The sequence below is a fragment of the Empidonax traillii genome, unplaced genomic scaffold, assembly GCF_003031625.1.
Source record: "Empidonax traillii isolate 1590-97213 ecotype Southwest subspecies unplaced genomic scaffold, ASM303162v1 scaffold1103:size489020, whole genome shotgun sequence".
Lineage (NCBI taxonomy): Eukaryota > Metazoa > Chordata > Aves > Passeriformes > Tyrannidae > Empidonax > Empidonax traillii.
Window position 1 is genome coordinate 182,629 of NW_020956296.1, and position 25,886 is coordinate 208,514.

Below are 25,886 nucleotides of genomic sequence, written 5' to 3' on the forward strand. Positions count from 1 at the left end.
ATCTCCCATAAATTTGGACACCAAAAGGAATTTCTTCGTGGAGAGGTTTACTAAGCATTGGAAAGGGCTGCTCAGGGAGGTGGTGGAGTCATGTTCAGGAAACAAATGGACATGGCACTAAGTTCTAGTTGACAAGTTGATTGGTGAAAGGTTGGCCTCCACGACCTTGGAGGGCTTTTCCAACCCAAGTGATTCTGTGATTCCTGAACCATCCCCAGACAGCACAATGCCCCACATCTGCTGCTCCTCTCCTGCCAAGCTGGCACTCAAAATTGTTCCTAAGACAAGAGTTCTGCAGAGGGCAGGGGTTTGCTGCTCTGTAGCCCACACCAGGAGCTCTGCAGAAACCCTTCTTGTTGCTGCACAGTAACAGCACTTCCAGGGGAAATCCTGAGGCCTCGGATCAGCCCGTTCAGAGGCACAGTGTGGTGCCACACACTAGAACAATTACTTGTTCTCAGGTAAACAAGTAGTACATGAAGGAGTCTTGCACACACTAATGCCAGCAAACATTCTCACAACAGATCTCAAATAGGCTAGGAGCCAAGATTTTGGGGGTAAAGCAAATAGCATTAAAATAACAGGAAGTGGGCACAAGCCTTGTTGCCAGTGACCTTACAGAAACCAGTGATTATTTCCCAAGTCCTTAAATAAAAGGCATTTTTGCAAATGATCTACAACGGGTGGGATCAGGTTGTCTCTTCCAAAGCAGATACCTACAGTGCTACAGGAATCCTCTTGACCACATGGATTTGCATGACAAGCATTTCAACTCTGCAAATCCCAGCCCTGTGCAAGGGGCTGATGAGGAACTTGCTCATGCACCAACATCTGGGCTGAGCACTGAGGGGCATCCTGCCTGCCTGTCTCCTCCCACTGCCTTCACTCAAAGCCAGGTTTGATTAACACCTCTGCAAACAGGCTCAAAGAATCCCACATCATGGGTAATGCCAGCTTTTGGGTATCTGATTATGATTCAGAAATCGAGACCCACATGCATATCTGAAAGGTCACAGAGTAAATCTGTGGAGCACACCAGATACAGAAGCTCTATCTGTCACTTTTCTGTGTTATCTTGAAAAGAACAAAAACACACACTGACAGCTTTCTGGCCAAGGAACTGTTCTGCTTTGCTTTTTAAGGGACTGTAAACTCCTGCCTCAGAAGCCTCAAAGCCCAATCTCTCAGGGGCACAAACATTTTCCTTTTGGCCAAGACCTCGCAAAGGGAAATGTTGTCCCCAGAATCCCTTCCAGAGTATTTGGACCTGCATTGCAGCGAGAGCACAGAGGAGCAGGGCACCCGAGTTCCTGGAGCCTCTTACCCTCCTTGGCACCAACCTCAGCCCCTGCCTGTGGCAAACTCGGCTCCAGAGGCATCATTTCCATCCTCCCCCTTTGAGAGCTCCACCCTCACATCCTGGCAAGCTGCTTCACCGACCTGCATTTTCCTGATCCTTGACAGAGCCCTGCAACACCTCACCCCTAACCAGGCCACCCTTCAAGCAGCAGCAGACAAGAAGTGTCAGCGACCTCCAGACGGCAGAAAGGGCAAGCTGCTTACAAAGTGAACACCACACCTTCTACACACATCTTCTGCACTCCCAGGACCGATGGGAACAGACCCAGAGGGGTGCACAAATAAAAGCCTGCGCCCCAGCCATCAGGCTGATGAGGTTCTTCAGGTACAGAGACCTTTCTGGGGAAGAAAAGCCAGCCCAGGCCCGAGCCCTGTTCTCAAACCTTCCTGGATTTCTTTGGGCAGCATCTTGGAGGTCTAGAGCATTTGAGAACCATGGTTCCTGTAGGGCCTGAGGTTTCCCTCAGCCGCTCTCTTTGCTGATTCCTGCTTTCCACTTGTCCTGCTCTACCTACCCCATCCCATTGTTGAGCAGTGTGCTTCAAAAAGAGCATTTCCTCTCTCCCCCATCCCTGCTAGCCCAGTGATGGTCAGATCCCTTGGTTTCTCCCAGAAGCCTGGTACCCAGTAGCTCACAATCTGCACAGCTCCAACGCTGCTTGCAGCCCTTTCATTCACCACAGCATCCCTGCGCTGCCCTCCCTGCCTGGCACAGCAGAGCCCATGGCCCAGCTGTGTGTGGGATGGCACTCAGTACCACGGCTCCCCTTCAGCCCCTCATGGAGCTCAGATGGCACCTGAGCCTGCTGGAGAGCTGCTGGAAAGCTGCTGGAAAGCTGCTGGTCATCCCTGTGGGACCCCCCTCCACATGCCCCTGCTCAGTCTGCTCTGCTGAGCAGCTCCGTGCAAGCTGCCAGTGCCAGCCCCCCTCCCTGCCCCCGGGTTGGCAAAGCCTTTGCTCTCCATCTCCCCAGGAGGGGCACACCAGGCAGAGGTGCCTCCCTGTGAGCAAGGGGGACAGTTCACTCAGAGGGCCACAGGAGTACTGGGGAGTGAAGAGGAGCTTACCCAGGGGGCTCACGTGTTGGAATGGTGGTGCATCCTACCAGCTGCTGGGGACAGGGCTAGAATCCACCTCTAGGCAAGAGGATACTGATAACTGCAGCCCTCCCTGGAACTCAGCAGAGACCCTAAACCAAAGATGACACACACTGTGAAAGGCTGAAACGTTGACACCACAGGGGCATGGATGGAGGAAGGGATTTCCTGCAGAACCCCAGAGGCAACAAAGTCAGTCAAGCACGCCAGGGATTCCCTGGGTTCTCAGAGGACTGGGTGGATAAGTCTAAGGGAACAGCAGCAGAGACACAGCAAGAAGGGAAATAAGCTGGCAGTATTAGTGTGAATTCAGGAATGAATTTCCACTGGCCCATACTCCAGACACCTTAAACATCGACCATACAAGCTCCTCCTCCTCTGTCTCTCAGCCCCTTTGGAGTGAAATGCTCACCAATCCTTAGAAAACAAACCCGGACTTGCCCTGGACCCTTCCCCACTTGGGTTGGCTCTGTGTAGTTCCAGGGCAGACACAAACCCACTGTCACAGGAGAACAACTCTGCCTCGTAGAGAAGAAGTGACCCAGGTGATCTGAGCCTAACGGGACCAAATCCACTTGTGCAGGGGAAGACAAAGTTTTAAGGAGGGCAAGGCAGTGAGAGGACATGTGAATCCAGGAAAGGGGGTTAACAGAGGAGAGGAGTCACTTGTGGCCTGGTGAGCACAGGCTGGTTGCCCCTGAAGCAGTAACAGATTGGAGGGCAGGACACAGCAGATACTCTCTGAAGGCACCACAACCTGGGTGAGGACAGGGCCATGTGACCAGCTGATTGTGGGCCAGCCATGTGTGTTGAATGCTGTGCAGGGATGTGCCCAGACCACCAAGGACACAACACCTGAGGGAGCCAGTTCAGGGTGGGAACCTGAACTTTCTGGTCCACACATCAAAGAGCAGCAAGAGGTAGAGCAGGACCAGTTAAGGCACCACAGTAACAGGACAGCTTTCTGCAGGCAGTAGCTTCAGTCTGTAACTAGAAAGCCACCCAAGGGATTCCTCCTCTGCAGGCAGTGACACCCTGTCAGAGTCCTGAGGCTCAGGGCTGCCCTTTGGAGGAGAGCATCGTGTCCCTTTCTGCTCACTGCAGCGAGAGGAGGGTACAAAACAAAGGACCCCCCCTCCCTCAGAAAGAAATCACCTCCTCCTGGAGTCTCATGCCAGCATGCAGAACACAAACATGGTACGTGTCCCCAGTGGTACCCTTAAAAATGTGTTTGTGCTGATTTTGGAGACACAGTTGTACTGTGGCAGACCAAAAGTTTTTCTACATTAGTATCCTGTCTCCAGTAACAGCAGAGAAAATAGCAGGGCAGAATATAAACAAAACAGGGTCTTTGTTGTGATATTCAATTCTGCAGCTATTTGAGACTTAAGGAACTCCCAAGGCAGAGCTGGTAGCTCCTTAATTGAAGATACTCAGCTTCTCTTATGAGTTTGCTTAATTTTTTTAGGCTTTGCCATCTTCAATCTTGTGGTAGAGAGTTTTAGAGTTTAGTTCTTCACTATATTTACATCACATTAAAACAGGTGCAGATCAGTCTTGCTCTATTCTGATTTCCTGCAGTGCTTGTATTAAAAGCCATGTATTAAACAATCATAACCTTGCGTCACTCAGGCTTACAGGGTCCCACCCCATTTTTAGACACTGCAGGGTTACTCAAGAGGGCACAAATCACAACACACGCTCTCAAAGGCAGTTGAAAGGCTCTGATAGAGGCAGGAGGCAACAAGGAGGGAAAACTGTTGCATGGGTTAAACACAGAGCAGGGACATACGATGGCAGTATCTGACATTCAGCAATGGGCTGTTGCACAAGAACACACTGAAGGCAAGGTAGTGAAAATAGCTTTCTGTGAAGGCCATGGAATTTGATGTTACAAAAGCATGAAGTCAGGAGCATAATGGTATTTTGGAAGGTCTAAGCACTAATGTGGGAAAATATAGTCCAATTCATCACAGGAAGGGACTAACAGGAAAGAATAGCCCAAGGACATTGAACCTGCTGCTGCAAGGCCCAAATTCCATCCTCCAACCTCTTCTACCTTCCAGCAGAACTCCCAAGCAGGCTGCTTCCTAAACCCTCAGCACAGCTCCCAGGAGACACAGATCATGGGCAGGTTGGGTCAAAGCATTTTCCTTTGTGCTGTGAGCTGGACAATGGCCTGTACTAAACCAGTCCAGGGCCAGGAGTGTGCACGCTCATGAGGGTGCACACAGCAGACTCAGCAGCCAGGATCAGAAATGGAAGGGATAATGCATGTGAAAGAGTCAAATATTTGCCCAGAACACAGCATTTCTGGCAGCATGGATGTTCCCCATGAAGGTGACTATTCCAGGCCAGTGGAGGTTGTGTTTCACCAAGCACTGTAAGGCACTGGAGGCAGTAACTTCTCTGCAGGTGAGAGGGCACACTGCTCTGCTGCTGCTGCTGCAGGGCTCTGGGCATGAGGGATAAAGGAGGTTTTGCAACTCACCTCTAGCGCTGGCTGCGCAACTTGACTTTTTTCCCCTCGTTTTCCCTCAACCCTGACTTTGATAAAGCACCTCCTTTTGGAGAGGCAACCAAATAAAAGTCTTTCCCTCTATAAGCAAATGACATATGGTCTCCTTGTCCAAGATCACAAAAGAACATTAGGAAAGCCAAGATGCTCCAGAAAGAGGGAGAAAAATGGAACATCTGACTTAGTAAAAACCAAGCTGCCACTGCCAGAGACTAATGAACAGTTTGCTGGCTTCAACTTCTTTGATGATTAAACACCATCTCCTGTTCCCGTCATTCTTGGGAAAGAAATTAAAGGACAAAGTAGTCCTCAAGTATGTTCCATTTGAAGGAGGGGGTAGGGGAATAAGAGGGATTGTTTTGAAGGGGGAGAAGGCAGGATCTGCCTGCAGTCAGCTGCAAAGAACTGGAGCAGTGTAAAACAGAGCAGAGGAAGGACAGAGTGTGATGGCCACGGTTCTTCTTCAGCAAGTTTGTGAAAGGAAACTCCCTTGCCCGCACAAGGGATTGTCCACTTCCAAACATGTAAATGGATACGTCCCAGACTTTAACACGCACCAGCTCACCTGACATCAGTAAATACCTGAGAACAGCCTTTCCCAGCCCTAAGACAGCACAGAGTCTGTTCAGACTCTCACCTTTGCCGAGGGAAGGAGGCGGCAGCGTTGGTACTTCCCGTGCTTTCCACAGGCAGAGCATTCTGCCAAAAGGCTGCTTTTAATTTCTGTTTTGGTGCAGGTGCCAGCGCTCGGTTTACAAGTCTGAAGTTTTGCGTGACAGCTGTTAGACACGAAGTGACAGCCACTTCAGATACTGCCCCTCTCCCCACCTTTCAGCTTAGCAGGCGAGAAAGACGCAATCTCTTTCCGCTTTCCCTCTTCTTGAATAACGAGGTGTCAGCACTGACTCGAGAATTCGGAAGAGCACCTTCCACCTGCACTCTCTCTGCAAATAATGCAAGGAAGGAACTGGCTTCTAGGATACAGTCTGTGCCCTTCTATGCTGCAGGTCTTTGTGCTCTTGAACTCGTTTTCTTGAGGACCCGAGAAGTAGTTTGCATGGATATGTTCCCCTCGCTAATCTGATCTACTTTCGCGGTAATTTGCATGTATTTAATTGCTGAACGCATGTCCAGAAACTGGGACAGGTGTCAGCGACATCCTCAACAATCAGGGATGTGCGAGGAAAGTGTCACTTTGCTGCCCTATTTCTCTCCTGCCTTGCCCTGTCCCTGCAGCACCTGGAGTGGTGCTGGTCCTGCAGGTGGGAGATAGAGGACACATCTAGCTGGGTCCTGAGCCAGAAGGGCATCGATCTGCCCGTGACAAGGCCCTCAGACTCCTGAGCCTGTATATCAGTGCCCTATCTGAGCAGGAGGCAGCAGCACATGTCATCCTGCTTAACAGCCCCAGTCCTGCTGGAAGCAGAGGTCAAGAGGAAAAAGCCAGAACTGAGGGGCACAGGGATGAGCATCACCTGCTCTCTGAACACAGGCAAAGCACAGCAACCTTGCTCAGTGTCACAGGCAGCAATCCCAAAATCACCACCTGCAGCATGACATCTTCCTCAGGCAAGCTCCTGGAAAACAATGCCAGGCACTTTCTATCCTCAAGCCATAAAATCTGTGAGCTAATTCACAACATTCCTGCTGGGCTGCTCTCCTCACTTGATTCCTCATGTGCTGGTAAGCTGAGCAAAACCCAGAGCCTATTCCATCCCCAAAACCAGGACTGTTTGATCTTCCTGTTTCTGCATTACCAGCTTGCACTCAGACCCCAGCATAACCCGAGAAATTGTGTTTTCCAGAGAGGAACCACTTCATGAGAAATGGCCAAATGCATTTTTGTTTCCTGCAGCTTCCCATGCAGACCAGCACAGAAGGGCACACTTGGGCCAGACACCCAGCTAAGGGCAGAGAAGCAAGGCCATACACTGAGTTCAGGAGGAGGCAGTCCATGAACTGGAGCAATTTTCAGGCAGAAAGTCAAAGTGATGGTGCTTACACACCATCTCCTCATGCTCTGTGGGCTGGGAACTGGTAAGGACTCATTGTAACTCCAGCACAGCTGGGAACAGGTCAGATGCTCACCTAAACAAAGAGGGAGCTCATCCAGCAAGTCCCCAGCTGGGTCATTCCTTCCAGGAGAAGGGCAGGGTAGAGGGATAAGCGGCTTGAGATAGTGCAGAGGGCAGTGAATTGACCCCCCCACACACCTCCAGGAGAAGTGTGATTTATGCCCTCCCAAGTCTGTCCCAGGCATGGCACAGGGGCCAGACACTGCAGGTATCATGGGTTCTGTCCTTCCTTAGAGACCCTTAAAGACTTTATTCCCTGACGTTTTGCTGGTGCTCCCCATGTCTCCAAGTGGCTGCTTCAAGCCTTCCCAATTCCCTTCTCTCCCTTCCCATGTTTACTTAAGGCAAAGTCTTAACTTAGCCCCTGTTGTTAATTCTCTCAACCTCTCTCTAGGAGAGCACAAGGTCACCCCTTCCCACGGTGGGAGACACTCAAGCATTGACACAACATCCCTGTGGAGCCTCAGAGTCATGCCCAGGCTTTGCAGAGCTGGGAAGGGGAGTCTGAGGACCTGCCTATATTACAACAAGCACTCTGGTTTGATGTGCTGGCTAATTTAAAGCAGATTATGCTGCCATGGGCTTCTGCTGGTAGGAAATCATGGTTCCAAAGGCCATCTGTACCTTCCACTGCTGGCCTGCACTCATCTACTCCACGACACCGCTGCCTTCCACGCACCTACAAGCCACAGGACAGGGCTGGTGGCTGCATCCCACCTCTCTCCTCCCCTCTCCCACCCACCTTCATCTTCCCTCACCTTCCTGGCACCACCCTTGCTGCCTCACAGCACGTTGTTGCCGTACAACATATTTAATATCCAGCCATGAAAGCTCAAAAATGTTTTTAATAATCACTTTGCATTTAATTAAACGTGCAACAACTAGCCTATTAGAGTAAATTAAATTTAAGTGAGACATCTGAACAGTGACTAGTGGAGGTATCAGTTTCTAAAGCCCTCAGAAGGATGGAGGAAGAAAGCTGGATTATGCCAAGGGAAAGCTGATGTTGAAAGGCAGGAGATGCTTTCTAAACCTTTTCCAAAGGTCTTCTCCACCTCTGCATGTATCCCCAAAACCCTTCAAAGGGTCTTCACAGCCCCTGCATGTATCCCTAGAGAATTTTCTCCTTGTAGTGACGTTTTCACCTTATGCTTGCTGAGGTAAAGCTCATTCAAGGTGGTTGAACCTCGGGATTGTAGCAGGATCAACCAGGTAATGGAAAAAAAGCGATTTCTCCAGAACGTTCCCAGAACTCTTCACTCCTCTGTACCTTTTTTATATTTAAATCAAACGTTCTCTTCACCCTGACAAGAGTTTTGTTGGACACTGATCCAGGCAGATTCTACCCCAAGCAGGAGAGGTTGTCTTCCACACAGACACTGAGTAGTAGAGACCATGGGGGGAAAAAGGCTGGAAGAATGGGGGATTAAAGCAGTTAAAGAGCTGCCCACTGAAATTAGCTACTCTAGAAAACTCCTCTGGGTATCAGTTTCAGCTCACTTAATGCTCATCCTGTAGATGACTTTGGGCACTTTCACCTGTGCTTCATTTTCCCTTATCTGCACAAATCAGACACTGGTTTTTACTTGGCTAGCACTAACCCCAGACTCCATGCTGCAGGTTGGGATCTCCACATCTCTAGGCAAGTGCCATGTGTGGAAACACAACAATGAGGTTTTTTCCTCCCTGAGGACGAAAAAGAATAAATTAAACAGAGCTTGTAATTCCCTGTGCAGTCCAGACCACCCATCCAGTTTGTGGCTGCATAGGTGGGGAACCATAAAGTGAACCATATAAATGAAGCAATATTACTGCTTTACACAGCAAAATAAAGTGCCACATGTACAGCTCTGAACACTGAAACCACGAGACTCTCTGCCACATCATCAGGGCACACAGTTGCTCTAAAGACACTGCTCTAACTTAAGAGAAGGAATGTTTGCTGTTTCAGGTTCTGAGAATTGCCAGAACGATGGCATTTCCCAGGAGGCAGCCAGAGGCAAACAAACCCCTTAAATGATTTAAGACAACTAACGTGTCCTGGGTGAAACAATCACCTCTACTAGGCTGGCACAGATTGGCTTGACCAAAAAGGTTAGGATGGTGTTGATTTGCTGCAGAAAGCAAAGTCTGATCAGGAAGGGAGGGTAACTGGGAGTAAGCAGATTAGATGGCGAAGCACAGAAGGGCAGAACATATTTCTGGCAACGGGGTCAAGTGTAGTCTCCTAAGCATAGAGGATGGAAGCCCTGGGGTTTGAAAAGCAAGGCCTACTTTTCAACAAGCTCAATCAAACCAGATGCAAACTATTGCACTTGAGAACTCCTGCACCCAGAGACCCAGATTCGGTATCTGGGGTGACTGTTTCTACATGTGAATGTTCTGCACAGCTGTGTCTGCAGCCTTTAAGTTGACAAAAGATCATCTTATCATTGATAAGATGGAGTTTTGTTAGAGAAAAGGGCTAGAAATCAACTTTCCCAACCGTGGTGTGAACAGGGCACTCTACAGTCACTCTGGGGCCACCAGAAAGAATTGGGGGGATATCAACAGATCTGTTCTAGGAAACAGCTTCTCACCATGGGTTTACTCCACCTCTGCCCCCATCCCAGGGTCAGTGTGCCCTTGCTGTGCCAGGGTGAAGCCAAGGGAAGCAGCCCAGGCTGAAGCCAGCAGCAGGGCACACACAGAGCCCACACTGCCACTCTCCCACTGTCCATCCCACTCTGGACAGCAGGATCACACACCTGATGGGTGGGAGCAGTGCAGGCACCTGACAGCGGCACCCAAATTCACCTCTAGCAAACACTCCTGATTCTGCTCAACAGGAGTCCAGCTTATTACAGGCTGCATGAAGGAAAAAAAAAAAAAAAAAAAAAAAAAGGAGGTTTCAGCAGGGTGTGGAGGTCCACAAGCAAGCAGACTTGGACTTCCCAGCCAAGGGGATGGCAGAGAACAAGCTGCAGTGCCTGTCCATGGTGAGTGAGTGCTCGCTGCAGTAGCAGGACCAACAGTCCTGGAGCCAAGGAGCTCTATTTGCAGAGCTGGCAGGGAGCCCATGTGAGCTCGGTAAATAAAGTAGCCAGATAATAAAAATACCCAAAAGCACCGCTTATTTTTTTTTTTTCTCTGAGGGATCTGATACAGACAGTAATGTTGAGGGGGAACAGAAGGGTAGGGCAAACCCATCCTTCCAGAAGAGTGCAACACAGGGCACCTGATAGGTCTGATGGCTCTCAACTGCCACAGCTAAATAAATACCTGACACTCATTTTCAGGGTGACACAGGGAGTAGGAGACCACACCTTGCAAGTGACATGGAAGGAGACAGTGGATCTTGCCCTTTACTCCCTCCTCCTCCACATTTCTCTGGCTGGGGCTGGCCTGAGATTCAGCTTGTGTCAGAACAGCAGGGACTACCCACAACTCATCCCACATGATGCATGCCCTCCTTCCCCAAAATGATCCCTTCTGTCTGACTGGAGAACCTTTCTGGATCTCCAAACAGCTCAGCAGATCCTCCTTCCTTTCACCATCCCTTTTCCTTGAATGTTCCTTTTTCTCTGTAGCCTAGCAACTCAGCACAGACTCAGAATATTAACAACTCCTGTCCCCACACATGATCTTCTCCAGAGGCCCGAAAAATGTGATAGCAGAGAGGCTGAGAGGGGTAGGAGCAAACATGAGAGATGCAGGGAGCGTGCAGGGAGCCTCCACCAGCACTCAGAAGCAAAGCAAAGCCATTCAGCTGTCATATCTGCCACCTTCACTTAACATGTACATAACATACAGAGCTATATATAGCCCCATTTATTTACATATTCAAATGGCAACACGACACGCACGCACTCGTATTTGGATTCAGCTTCTATATTGAGCCACTGCCACCCTTGTGCAGATCCATCCTCTGCTGCTGGATGCTTTGAATGTATATGTGACAGGATGTCAGGAGGTCAGATTCTCAAGGTCTCATTCGGTTTTCAATCAAATCAGACGGAGCTTTCACTTGTGGGGGGGAGGTAGTTTAGCATTCTGCAGCAATCCTCTCCAGTGCTGCAACACTGCTATTGGAACAGGTGGCACTTTGGAACATGGCTTTCAAACACAGCCAGCTTTTTATTACATATATATATATAAATACGTATATAAGGCTGTGGGTGTTCTACCCATGTAAAAACCTGAATAAAAACTTAAGCAGGGGGGAAAGAAAAAGAAAAAAAAAAAAGAATTTATCCTGGGTGAAGTTTTCTGCAGCAGCAATTCCAACTACTACAGGAATGCCAGGGTGCAAGCTGAAGTGGTTCATACCACCACCATACAACACCAAGACATGTTCAGATCTAAAGATAACTTGGCTGATGGAGGAACAGATGGAGTGCTGCAATCCACAGCACCGTTCAGCTGAGAGCATGCTGCAAACTGGAGAGCCACAGGCCCTCCTCCTCCCCACCACCACCACTCCTCTCCTGCCGTGGGGTGGAGTCACCTCCGAAACGCACGGTGAACTCGGCCTCTTCTTGAGGGGGGAGCAGGGAAACATTTCTCATCTGGGAAACTGCCTACTGAGCAAAACATGTGAACTCTTGTTTCCTAGCACTGGAGAGGGGCTGACTCAGCCTCCCGAGGCTGGGACGTGTACTGGAGGACTCGCAGAGCCGCTCCTCAGGGATGAGAGCGCCACGGAAGGATGCACAGCGGGGGGATCATCTGCCACAAGCGTCACCACCGCGTTTGTTCACGCTGCAGACCCCCAGGTCTAGGCTGGGAATCAGCCAGTTTACCCAACAGCTTCCCCACAGCCAAGAATTCCCAGTTAGGCAGACAAAGGGTCTTCTGCAAACTCACCCATGGAGACATCAGGGAAATCCTGAAAGATCCCTGGGAAGAAAGGAGCACAGGAAAACAGAAAGCTCCAGTGGGCAAGAGAGAGTGGCCCCAGCCCAGCAGTTGACAGGCTTTCTTCAACTCAGAGCTTACTTCAGGAAGGTTTATACAGTTCACCACCTACTCATGGCAGCATCGTGCCGTTCAGGCGACAAGAGTATCTCATTCAAGGACATCATTAACGTTGAAAACATCAGAGCCCTTCAGCACAAGCATAGGAGCCCCTCCTTTTTGGGGAAGGGACAAAGCTGTCCCCTCTCACACAGGGACAGCCCCAAGGCTGTGAGGTGGCAGGACTGCTGCTTCACCAAGCTGCTCTCTGCTGCACATCCACACAGCCCTCGAGACCTCTGCCTCCCAAGGAATTCCTGGGGCTTTGTGCAGATCCAAGCTTCCAGCTGGCCATGGCCTTTGGAGAGCCTGTGTGGTGATCTCTGGCTTGTTCCTTAGCAACTGGACTCCAAGCAGCAGTGATTTTACTGTCGCTGCAGTCAAGCAGCACCAGGACCAAGGGCAGAGGGAGGATCCTGTCACGGGAACGGGATAACTTGCAAAATATTATGGGAGGCAGGCAAGATTTTTGCCCTCTACAAGTTGCCATAAATGCAGTAAATATTGACATATGAGTCACACTGACCTATTTTCTAGCTTTTAAGCCAGGAGAATCTCTTTGCAACTGATTTCAGAACCAGTGAATGGGGACTACTTCAGGCCCCTTCAAGAGCTTGCTTTATTCTTAACTATCATATGCCAGAAGCCTACCCCTCTTGTGGAATATACATCCCTGCTTTTTGGGCAGAAAGAAGATCATTGCTTGTTTAAACTTGAGCATCCAAACCCCCCTCTCCCACCACCACCACGCTGCAGAGCCCTCCTGAAGCCAAATGCTTTGCTCGTCCTCACACACTACCTTAGTCCAAGGGATTTTTCAACACAGCCCGTGGGAATTCTGTTAAAGAAAAGCACAATGTGACGTGATCCCTGACTTGTTGGACAGTGTCAGTGCTGGTGAGAGGCACCCTAAGCCCCAGCAGTCACAGGATGCCCCCCCTGCAAGGACAGAAACACCAAGCACTGACGATGGCAGGTGAGATGGGTCCCTGGCATCTGCTTTGTTGCCAAGGTGTTCCTGGGAGCTCAGCAGATTTCTACTCCTGCCATCTTATCTAGATGAGCCACAGAGCAGGCCCTTGTACCTCCTGCCTGCAAAAGAGACCATGGCAAAGCTGGCACGCCCAGAGTGGTTTGGAGGTCACTCTCCACCCTGCCAAAGCCATCTTTTATTTCTCCAAATATCCCTCCAGCAGAAGGAAAAAGCATCAGGATGCTGCTGCTTCCCCCTTCAGCTTCCCAAGTCTGTCTCTGCATAAGCTGCTTCCAATTGCTGGAGAAGAAGGGACACAAGAAGTCCCCAAGGTGACTGTATGTGACTGATGGCAGTGTGCACAGTTTGCCTCCCCTGGTGATGACTCTTCCCCTTGGGAAAATGCTGTTTCACATGGACAGAACCACCACTGTTGGATTTCCCAAGCATTGCAGCCCCACACACCAGGGCCTGCAGTGACAAGAGCTGCGTGACCCCAGCTGTGCTGAAGCAAGAGGAAGGCACAGATCCTTGTCAGCTCTGAAGGAACCCTCCATCCCAGCTGCGTGCTCAGACCCCTTAGTTCAGATCACAGCCCACAGAGGCCACCTGTGTGTGAAAGAAAGCACATAAACCCCACCTATCCGTGCCAGCAGGGATCTCTCACCCTGAGTCAGAGCTCTGCCATTCTCACCACGCCACACTGCAGGATGAGCTGACCTGATCGGAGCAAGACTCTCAGAATCATGGAATCATGGAATCATTAAGGCTGGAAAAGACCTCCAAGGTCATCAAGTCCATCCTTGGACCAAATACCACCAAACCATATCAAGTGCCACATCTGCTCGCTTCTTGAACACTTCCAGTGGTGGTGACTTCCCCACTTCCCTGAGGAGTCTGTGCTGATGCTGAACCCCTCACAGCAACCCCTCACAGAGGATGCCCCCTCAGCATCCTCTGCCACCTGCAGAGCCCTCAGCAATCCAACAGGACTGCAAGCCTGTCAGGGCACCCCCTTGAGCTCTCAGCCCCAAAGCTGTCCCCCAGTTTTTCCCATATTTTGGCAGTCCTCAGTATTCAGCAGCCTCGAGTACCAAGGTGTGATGTGTACACAGACACACACACATTGAGTTTAGATACCTCAGAGTCCCAGAGCTGGGGATACCCAAGGCTACAGAGAAACATTAACAGCACTGGAGTGTCATGTCATGCTTGTGCCTCACAGCATATAACTCCAGAAACCTCTGACTGGAGGATTTAAATGCTTTAACCTTTGCTTTTTAAAAACATTTTGGGTACCTAGGGAAATAGAGACTGGGAAATGTCTGTATGCCATTTCTCAACTGAAAAGAGGCAGCAACAAAGCAGAACATTTTCAGTTAAGAATAAAAAAAATGTTGATATATTTGAACATAATAGACAGTAGTAAAAAGTACGATATAATAGTAAAAATTTCTTCTTTAAAATCTTGGTTTTTAAAGCTCAAGACATCTGTAACAATGGAAAACCCTTTTCAAGGGCAAATTGTTGCAGAGTCGTTTCTGTCCATTATCACAGGTGAACAGAGGGTCTGATGAGGGTCCTCAAAGGCCTCCCCAAAGCTGCATCAGCCCCAAGGACACCAGGGTTTTTACATACTCAATTCTAATGTCAGAACAGCTCCAGAAGGGATTGGACAGCACACATCCAGATCAGAGATTCCCCATGAATAGACATTTTCCTGCATTTTCCTTCCCCTTTCCTGAAATGGCCCAAAGGTCAAGAGCTCTGAGCTAGAGAATGTCGAGCCCAGTGCTGTGTACCAGAGACAGGCTCTACTCTGGAGCCCAGCCTTCCAAACCACCTCCTCTCATCAGCTGAGCCCAGCACACAGCAGAGTCAAACATCTATTACTGTGCAAGGATTACACTGAAATTGAGATTCAACTAGTCCATGCACATATTCCTGTGAAAACAGAACTGCCAGAGCCTGCTCAGGACAGATTCCACTACCAAGTCTGCTTCAAGCATGCCCAACAGATGGATGCAGTGAGAAGAGTGATGCCCCACTGATGATGGCAGAACGTGTTGTAGGATGAACAGTCCTGCTCAAAAACACCCTTACACAAATCCTGATCCCCCTCCTTTTGGGTTAAAAGCCAATTTTAAAGCCTTGCAGCTCACTGCTGTCTTGGGGCGTGCTTTCCATCTCCCTGGAACGGGGAAAGCTGCCAAACGAGACAGCTTGTTTTTCAAGCGAGCCTCGAGAAGTTGGGCAATAACAGGGATGATGCTTCCTGCCATAACCTCCAGGAGCTCCAGTGCAGTGTGCCACTGGGAGAGCACTCACTGCAGCAAGACAGCAGCGTGGCACCTGCTCACACAGGGGTTGGGAGCAGGAGGAAATGAGCACAGGCTGCCCAAGGCCAGCTTGGACAGAGCTTGGAGCAACCTGGGATAGTGAAAAGCGTCCCTACCCATGGCAGGGGGTTTGCAATCAGATGGTCCTTGATGTTCCTTCCAACCCAAACCATTCTGACTCTGTGAAGCAAAGCATCGAGGTCAGCTTAGCCCAGCATCCTGCAGCACCCCCAAACCCATCCCCACTGCAGGCTGTGCCCCAGCACAAGGCACTGCCAGTCCCACAGGCAGCACTCCTTTCACACATCTCTATTCCTGCAAACATCTCTATCTGGAAGCCTTGCTTCTTACCCTAGCCCTCTACAGCAATCCTCTTGTAACTTTTCAACTTGTCACCGGGTTTATAAAACTTTAAAGCCGGTGCTATAACAAACCGAAATGATGTTATTGCAGATGTAGGAGAGCATCTTGGGATGAATAAATTATAGGAGGCACAAAGAAATCATGACTATAATGGCTGGATGCTCTGAGCTGTCTACGGTGTGCAGACACACAGGAGGGAGCAGGTTTAGGACTGCACAGATCATAGGGCAGGAAAATTGAAGCGTTATGAAGGGTAACCATCTCTTATTTCAAATGCATACAAAACTTCTGGTAGTTTTCCTCACTGAAATAGTTCATTAATGCTTCAAGGGAGTCTGAACTGCCTGGTGGTAGAAAAATATGTCCCCAAAGGTTGCCCAGAGAGAGAGAAGGCTACAGTTGGAAGGATTATCCTCTGGTCCCACCATGCAGAAATGCACAGTATACCCTGAAAAGGCCGGTCCTCAGCTGAAAGGACATGCAGGAGTGGGGGAGGACTCTTTCTGAAGCCATTGACACTGGACAGCACCAGAACTGGATGGCCAGAGCAAGCTGGTTGAGCCAGACCATGAAGGTGGTAGTGACTTTGGGCAGCATTCAGGCCAGGCAGCCCAAGGACAGACACCTGCACGCTGCTCCAGCTGCAGTGACGTGAGCTCCACGCTGCCAGTGCCCTCTGTTCTCCTGGGCCAGCAGCACTGCCAGCCTCCTCAGCAACCTGGGCACCATATTAAGAGATCTGAATGTACCCCTGCCCAAGCACCACTGTACACCAACAAGCATCTATAAATACCTGCCTGCAGATCCTTGCTCACTGCAGCTGGACCACCTGTGGCAAAATGGCATTTACCAGCTCACCTGAAGGGAGATGGGCTGGGTAACGAGCTAGGAGATCCCACCCTTCTGCTCTTTACAGGTCACCAGGGCTACTGAGCAGCAGTATGAAGACATTCCTCCTTTCAGCCTGTCTTTAAATCCCCAACTTGCAAATTTGTAGTGGATACAAAAAGACTCCAGCTAGGCCTTTCATCTTGGTGGATCAGCACTTCCCGGAGGGTCTGCCAGTCAAACGTGCCCTCCCCAATACCTATTTGGCCTGGCCCCTGGCATCCTTTCCCAGACATTTCAATTGATGTCACTGATCTTGGCTCAGCAAATAATCCTTCTAATCACTGACAAGAACAGAGGCTGCAGCTCAGTGTTGCTCAGCCAAGCTAAGGGGAGTACACAGTAATAAAGCATTTACTCTAGAAAGTAAGCCTGGAAACACGACTGACCACACACAGGCAGCAGCTGCAAAGGGCAAGAAGGTGACTTCTTTTTTTTAATTAAGGGCTGTAGTTTTGGTCCTTCATCACTGGGAGATGGTTACCAATCCAGCACTGCATCCTGGCATGACTCCATCTCCCGAGCTGTGCCATGGCACAGTACCTGGGCATGGCCCTCGAGCAGGTGGAGGTGCACTGGTTTGGGGTGTCAGAAAGCACAGGGCATTTACAGGCAGCCACGAAGCATTTTGTGTGTCAGAGCATCTGAGAACATCCAGTGTTGCCTTTTCAGAGAGCCCTGTAACCTCCAGGACTGAAGTGTCACCACGTCAGCAGTTTGGGAACACGGTTCCCATGGGAAGGGAGGCGAGGAGCGCTCCTTCCATCACGGCTGGAGCTGTGTCCCTCCACAGCACCACAGCCAGCTGGACTCCTGTGGGAAGCAACTTTTGGAAACACGCACTGTCAGTGGTCACTGACAGCACTTGTTCCTCACCACCACGCAGCCAACAGGCGCCAAGAGTCCCAGGGAAAGGCCTGGGAGAGCCGGGGGCTCTCCTCAGCCTGCCCAGTCCCAGCACCATTGTTCCCAAAAGGATGTCTGAGGATTAATTAATTATCCTACAAGGGGCAGTAAGTAGTAACACTCCTTGTGGAACAATAGAAGCTATTTGGTTGCCATGACGACGCAGCTTCACTTGTGTGCCTTTAATTTATTCATTGCACAGTCCCTTTCCCAAGCACACACTGATGCCAAAAAAATGCCTTGTTTTTCTTGCCAGTATCCATGTCCAGAGCAGGGGTAAAACACAGCCCTTTCCCCAGGGCATCTGTCATACAGAAGAATGATGCACACAAAACCCCTTCAGCCTGGAAACTTACATCACATGAGAACTCTTCTGCTCCCTAAATGTTCATTCTTTAAGGTGGTTTTGATTTTTTAACCCCTTTCTGAAGCTGCTTGTAGATTTTGATCCTCAGTAAGTTCTCACACAGAGCCAGCCTTGTCTCCCATCCCATCCCCCTGCCCCAATATATGAAGGAAGGATGGGCAGGAGGTTATTCTTGTCTAGTCAAACAGAGAGCCAGGAGGGATTATCAAGAGCCCAGAAGTGACATTCCTTCACAGCATCCACAGGAGCATGGCATGGACAGTGCCTGGTGCCCAGCCTGGCTACGGCCACCATCAAATCACTCAGTGTCCATCGTTGTGCTGTTTTATTTCTGCAAGGTCCAGAGCAGCCTGGGGATGAAGATCTGTGCCAGGAGATCTCTCTGTGCATCACCCAGAGGTGTTTTTTGTGGCTGTTTCTCCCCGGCCTCACCCACACCCCTTGGCCCCAGCTGTTGTGTGGCAGAGGGAAGCAGGTGGTCAGTGGAGCAGGGAAAGCATCACCCTCACATGGCAAGGGTGGGAAGCACAGCTGGCTGAATGGCTGCTGGGATACAGCATGCCTGGCCACAACTGCTCACAACACCTGCAGGACAGAGCACTTGATCAGCCCTTACAGTCCATGGCCAAACCTCCAGCAGCAGGTTCATCCTGCCTCAGCCTCTGCAGTGCCCAGCTACCTTCAAAGGATGGTTTGGAATGGAAGGGACCTCAGATCATCTCATTCCAATGCCCTGCCATGGACAGGGACACCTTTTACCAGATCAGGTTTGCTTAGAACTTCATCCAGACTGGTCTTGAACACTCCCCAGGATCAAGCAGCCACAACTTCTCTGGGCTACTTGTGGTGTGCCAGGGCCTCACCACCCTCATAGCAAAGAATTTTTTCTTAATATCTAATCCAAACCTGCTCTCTTCCAGTTTGAATCCATTCCCCCTTACCCTGACACTACATGCTCTTGTAAATAGTCTCTCTCCATTTTTATTGTGGGCTCCCTTCAGGTATTGGAAAGTCACCCCTAAAATGGTTCTTTTTTTTCCCAGGCTGAACAAACCCAGTTCTCTCAGCCTTTCCCCATAACAGAGGAGCTCCATCCCTCTAATCATCCTGGTGGCCTCCTCTGGGCTTGCTCCAACAGGTTGGTGTCCCCCCTGTGCTGGGGATGGACCTTCCCAGGCCTGCAGGGGCTGTTGCTTCAGGTAAGCTGAGAATCAACCCCCTCCTAGTTATGTTCATGCAAGGTGGGGTCTTGAGCTACAAGTCCAGACCCCACAGTGTCCATGCTGGCTCCAGCAAGGAGGGTGACAGCTGGTCCACCACATCAGAACATTCAGGTCCAAGCTGAGAGTGGGGGAGGAGATGACTCAAAAGTTGAGTTTTGGCCTGACAGGCAAGATAGACAGAACTAGGTTAAGCCATCTGGCTCTTCTAAGTTGAGCCTAACCTCAAGCTCTACCCAGTGCAATGGAGACACAGCTCTGCAACCCAAATCTAGGGCTGTGCACCCTGTCCAGTGTCACCACCACTTGGACCCAGGTGCCACATGTCACGCAGACAATTAGGGTAACGAGGGCATGGCAGCAGAGAGTCAGAAAAAGAAACTGTTCCATACAGGAATCTGAAGGTTCATGGTTGGCTCTTCACCCTGGGTCACACCAACTTATGCATTCGGGGTTTTCCAGCAGTTTGGGAACAAAAACAACCAATCAGAGTGTCTCACCTCCCCTCCTCCCCCTCCGTGCAACAGCAGAATAGTTGGTGGGCCAGGGAAGCAGGGCAGGAGAGTCCAGAAACAGCTAAATAGGACAGGAGCATTGGGAGACCAAGGTTTTAATTGACTGGAACAGCAAGAGCTCTAAACTGGCCCAGGATTCTCCTGCATGGGTCAGGAGCTGTGGAATGGGACAGCTGCTGTCAAGAGGTTCCCACCAGCCTTCTACTCCACTCAGCCTCTGGGAAAGGAGAGAAGGTTGAGGGAAAAGCCTCTGGACAGGAGGGAGAAAGGCAAGTTTAGGCATTGACGGCACAATTCATGTCCTCTACGGGGTGCTAAGAGCTTCTGAGACAGACAGCACAATCCTGGATGTGTACCCAAACCAGACCAAACCAAAGGCATCTACAAATTTAACCCAAACCATTTCTATCTGAGCAGATATTTTTGTTCTCAGTGGTATGATAAGCTCCAGTCTATCAATGTCACCACATCTCCATTAGATGCCTCTCTTTCCAGCACAGATCTGCCAGGAAATGCCAAATTGCCACCAGCAAACACAAAAAAGCCACTGTTTTTCAACAGGCTGACCATAAAGCCACCTTTGTGTCAACCAAAACATACAATTCACATCTACTCTTCTAAGGTGTAAGCATTACTGAAGAGGTGGCTGTGCAACCAGCACACGAAGTGAAGGGTAAGAATTGCTCTGGGTAAGATGCCACCAGCTTCAGAGGTGCCAGCAGAGATCCAGATGGCTTCAAGGAAGCAAATTTCAACCAGAAAATGGAAGAATGGCCTATCAGGCTTTTCAACCTCCCCCCCCTTCCCCTTTCTTTCTTTCCAAACTCACCATGTTGACTTCAGAGATCTGGTCAATGCTGGAGATGTGGATGCTCATTCCCACTGTGACAGGGTTACCTGAAAAACAAACAGGCTGGTTCAGGACCATGTTCAATCCCTCCCCTCTTATCTGCAATAAAACAATTGCCCAGAAATGCGTAGATATGATTTCTAAGCAGCCTCCCGTTCCCTGAGTATCACGGACTTCGAGCTGCATGTGCTCAAATGATTAGATTTCTCTGACTCTCAGACTTACAGACTCACTCCTAGGAGTGGTGTGCAGCCTAAGCCTGATTCTTTAATTCCTGGAAGTTAATTACCCCCTAGTAATACAATTATCTCTGGTTATTCCACATAATGCCTTCAGAGACCATCAGTAGGCTCCTAGTGGGCTTGCATAAGGTGTTGCTGATTGACCACACAAAGAGCACAGCAACCAAAACCCATGGAATCTGTGGGCAGGAAAGCCCCTCCAGCTCACTGCTCCATCACTGTGTCAGCTGTCTGCCTGAAAATCCCACGGGAATTGTAACACCCAAGATACCACCAAGCACAGGAAACGGATCCATGAAGTGAAAAAAACAGGACTTGTAACGGTGGCTTTTCAGAGCAGAGCCTGGATTAGAGAGCAGATCCCCCATCTCACCACGGGCACCAGGGCAGAAACACCACGTCAGGGCAGTCCCAGACAGCCTTATTTTGCCTTCTCTTGCCCCAGTTCAGCAAGAATGTATTACTACATCCCACAAATCTGGGAAGTCAGGGCACAAACGAGCCATGCCAGCCAATTCCTCCAGGACTGAGGGCATCCCAGCTCGATCCAGACTCATACCCAGTTCTACCTGAGCCCCTCTGATCAGCAGCTCCCACAGCCAGGCAACAGGACAGCCCTTGTCAGTGGGATTTAAGCCACATAAAACAATTTTAACCAATCCCACCAGAAGAAAAGCCCCTCTCCTCACACGTGTAAGGTGGAAAACGATCCCTTGCAAGGTGTTACTAGAAAGGGAACATCAAGCACTCGTGCCACTCAAGGTATTAACTCTTCCATGGGCTCATTAATAGATCTAAGCACCAGAATATGTACAGATAATCACAAAATGGCTTAGAAAGTAATTAGGAGGCTGGGGGAGAGGGGAGAACCACACAACTGGAAATGAAGTGATTTTTTAATTATGTGTTACCAGAAGTAGGGAAGCAGTGTCATTAGGGGTGCCTTGTGATTGGGTGTGCTGTTCACCGAGACCCTCTGCCGCAAATTAAGCGGCATTATCCTTTAATGGAATATGAACAACACCGAAAACATCAGAATCAACAACTGTAATTAGGCCCTGCTATGCAAATCTCCTTAAAGAGGCAGTGCTGTTCTCCAGCAGGGCTCCCTGGCAGGGGTGCCCGAGGCAGGGGGGCTCAGGAGACCTGGTGGAGCCTCTGAAGATCCCCACACGGACACACTCCCAGCCACATCTTTGCTGTACTTCTCCCTTCATCTTCCACGGGGGAACCAGGTGGGAAAATAAGCAGGAGTCACACCAGGGAGAGAGGATTCTCCTGCATCTTCCTCTGTGCCAGAGGCTGACAGTGGCACGGCAAAGCTTTTAAGGAAGTCTCACTTTGATAGTTTGCTTTTCTTTTTGCTGAAATCAGGGCCCTGTGATAGAAGCCATAGCAGGAGGAGGAAGTCATGGCTGCCCTGAGGATCTTGCAGACTAATTAGTTACAAGAGGAGAATCAGGGCCATGCACAGGGCTGCAGCAGAGGAGGAGAGAGGCCAGATCCCCACTCCAGACCCTTTCTGCCATGCAGTGTTGTTCCCTCCAAGAGCTGCCCTGCTGCCTGCTGAGCTTCCAGTGTGTCCCCACCAGTGCTTGTGTCACTGTGGCAGTGCTTCCCCTCCTTCCCTCGGTGCAAGAAGTGGTTCTTTCCCCTCTGCTGTGCCAGAGCCCCACTGAATCCAGCAGGCTGGGTGGTTAGAGCAGGGGAGCTCTGACAGTGGGGATATACAAATATTTGTCAAACCCAGAGTCTATCCCATCTATTCTATCTGTCTAGACATTTGTGCTGTGTTCATCACCATGGTATCTGAGTGCCTGAGGTCATGCAGTGACTCAGTGGCAGAGCCATGGATAAGCTCCAGACCTCCCTACTCCCAGCTCCAAGGGGAAGGCTGGAGTGGAGAGATCAGCCCTGCTGTCCCCCCTCCAGCCCGGGCTCAGCTGCCCCCAGCTCCCATGCAGAGTCAGCAGCGCTCCTCTTGGCACTGCCAAGTCCTCTACATCCCATCTATCACACAAGTGAGAGGCTGCAGTGCCCACCTGCAACCCCTGGGACGTGTGCCCAGCAACCCACGGGCTCCTGAGCGCGACCGTCACACAAATGCTCCAAAGATGAACCAGACCTTAGCTCGATCACAGGGAAGACATTTCACCTTCTCCAACCCTGCTGTGACAAGACTGGCTTGCAGGGATTCAAGAGCACGAACACAGCCATCAGGAAAAGAGTGTCCTGCCTCCTCCTGCAGCAAATGGAAAACCAGACGGGCTGGTGCCCAACACTCAGGCCTTAAGCAGTGCACAAAACAAACAAAGGACAGCAATTCTGCCAATGTCAATAGCTTCAGGCGGGAGGGATACGAAAGTAGGGTAGTTAAAATATGGGATAACGTCATCTGTGAGTTTGGCCGAGAAGGAAGAACTCTTTATTTGCGGATCCGAGACAAGGCAAAAGGAGTAAAGCTGATACTAAAGGCCCATGGCTTTTCTCTGTGCCTTGCCAAGGGGTGCAAAGAGCTAGACCTTCTGCCCTTAAAGCAAAGGCTCATGCCTGGAGAGGGTTTGTAGGCAGGATCACGAGTGAGGGAATGTGAGAAGTTCTGCCACTTCTCCAGTGAACGGCACCCTCACATGTCCCCATTTCTCACCACCACTGGAGAAACCACCAACACTTTGTCCTGAAAGTAGTTTGACGCCTGTGAATAATGTACTCGAGAAGTTGGAAGGTAAGCACACAAAGGAGTTATAATAAAACCTGTCCTTTTTCTGCCACTGATACTTGTCAAATACAAAAACAGCCAAGGTAGAGAACAAGTTGTGCTAATACGCAATATTTTCCCAGCAACCAGTTATTACTCTCACATTTTATTTGATAATGCATAAAAGCCCCAGAACCTGGAGTCATGTTGCTACAGCAGTAGCTCTGATGGCACAGCTGCAGAGGAAAGGTGTGTTTCCAAGCCTGTGTCTGTCTGCAGTACAGCCAGAGGTGAGGGCAGCCTGGATCAGGACATCTCTTCCAGATCTCAGCCTGGGATCTCACCTGCAGAGTGCTTTGAAGCATAAATTCAGTGTAATAGGGGGATGGTTACTCGGGCAACTGCCCTGAACTCAGGTCCAAGCTGCCCTCTCTTCACTCCTACCCAAAGAAGTTACATTAGAGCAAGCTTGGGTTCCTTTGTCATCAGGTCTCCAACTGCAATACAGACACGGCCAAAAAGACTCCAGGCCAGTGGGCAGATGAACAGAAGTCACTTTATGATCCACTGAAGCCACACCACGTTATCACCTCCAGCCAGTGCTTTGGGGAGCCTGGTTCCTGCACATGTGACCACATGAACCTGGCAATGCTGGCAGAGCCCAGGCACTTGAAAAGGGACAGGGATCAGACTTAAAACTACCCCTGAGTCCAAACTACAGCAACAAAGGCACTAACAGGGTGTCAGAAATTTCCCAGCTCCCCTGAACAGTATCTTCCTGCGTTTCACTGCATTGAAGGCTTCTCCTAAATATCCAAACCAAATCTTCTCTGCAGTTTAAATGGAGTTGAGTCTCATCATTCCCCCCCCCCAACTCCGTGATAGTGAAAGAATAAATCAATCATCCTTCCTTAACAACAGCTTTTATGTACTGAGAAACCATGACATCCCCCTCCCTCCCCCACCAATACTGTCTTGTCTAGATTAAATGCACCTGATTTCTTCAACCTCTTCTCAGAGGTCATGTTTTCTAAAGCTCTGACAATTAGTGCTGCTCTCCTCTGGCCTCTTGCCAATTTGCCTACATCTCTATTTTAAAGCCTGGTATCCAGAAACCAGCCAGTGAAGCAAAGATCACACGTCACCAGCACAGACAAAAGAGAAAAGCAACCTCCCCTGTACAGAATCCTCCTGAAACCACAGAAGCTTCCCCAAACCCACTGCACCCATCCTGGGAGCTGCTCCCTTTGTGCAGGAGGTTAGAGATGGTGAAAGGGCAGCTGAGCCCTTGCCATTAGAGTGCATCACACATGCAGGAGGAGGGAGTACAGCCCTGTCTCTTTTGGACAAGAGGAAAAATTACTCGAGACAGCTCTGTGCATGAGCCTCAGCGTTCCCTGCTTGCACCCTGCCTGTGGCATCACCAGCCTCTGAGATCCCTGCAGCAGCAGGAAAGCTGCTTTAAGGTCTTCTGCTGAGTAAACAAAGCCAACCAGAGGGAAATTAGAGGCTTCAGTTACTAAACCTACATATAGAACAGGTCTGTGCCTCACCCTGCAATGGTAAATGCCCGTAGGCATAAAGAATCCATCCAAGCAAAATCCTGTTCCTCAATCCCAGCCCTCCAGAAGCTGAAGGACCTCAATGGCACTAGAGCCCCAAAACAGCAAGTGCCAGACAAGAGTGCCTTGCACTCACTGGCAGAAGAGTTTGGGCACACACACAGGGTGACAGGAATGAAGGGGGCAAGGTTAGCTGACATGAGGAGCTGTGGGGACTGCAGGGCCCTACTTGCATTTCCAGTGATCCATCCCCCCACCAAGCAGGACCTGCAGTGAGGACGTTCCCCAGCACACAGCCTGCAGTTCCACACTCCCAGGACTTTCCCACTTAGCCTCATGCCCACATTCCTGAGCAAAGGAGACAGGTTCAGGGTCCGCTCGCTCCTCCTGCGGAAAATGGTTTGCCCACGTTGCTGCCTCTCTGCTTTGTTCCCAGCGCTGAACCTCGGGGCACCCTGGCTTTGTGTTTACAGCTGAAAACCACGGCCCACGTCACTGCTACGTGCAGCGAGGAGTTGGTTACACAAGGGCTGACAGACGTGGAGAGTTGGGAGGCAAGAGCTGCCAGGTAATCGGAGGTGCGGGAGGCGGCACAGCCCGCACGGGGCTCGTCACTGGAACCGCTGCCCACGTGCAAACACACAGATATCTTCATAAATCTCCCTCTGTCCTCTCCCCAAAACACACACCCTTGAACCACCTTCAGCTGATAGACTAATTGGTCCTGTGCCATAGCTTTTTTCTTTTTCTTTTAAACCCACCCAAAAGATAACTCAGAGGCCAGCCTGCTGTCAGGACACTTGGGTTTAACCAAACCCCAGCGAGAATCGAAGCGTTCCCGGGGTTTCAGCACACAGAGGGATTCTAAGAGGAGTTCACAGATTGCTGTCTGCATAATAGCTGTGCTCACAGATCTCA

The 25,886-nt window shown here is 50.1% G+C and overlaps 1 protein-coding gene across 2 annotated transcripts in view; it reads right to left on the reverse strand.

Moving 5' to 3' along the window:
- LOC114068636 (gamma-aminobutyric acid receptor subunit beta-4) overlaps nucleotides 1-25,886 on the reverse strand; it is a 68,926-nt gene that overhangs the window by 22,236 nt on the left and 20,804 nt on the right. For both annotated transcript variants that reach the window (XM_027904919.1, XM_027904921.1), the window contains exon 3: nucleotides 20,446-20,513. In XM_027904919.1, the coding sequence (XP_027760720.1) occupies nucleotides 20,446-20,513 (68 nt within the window). The remainder of the gene's footprint in view (nucleotides 1-20,445; nucleotides 20,514-25,886) is intronic.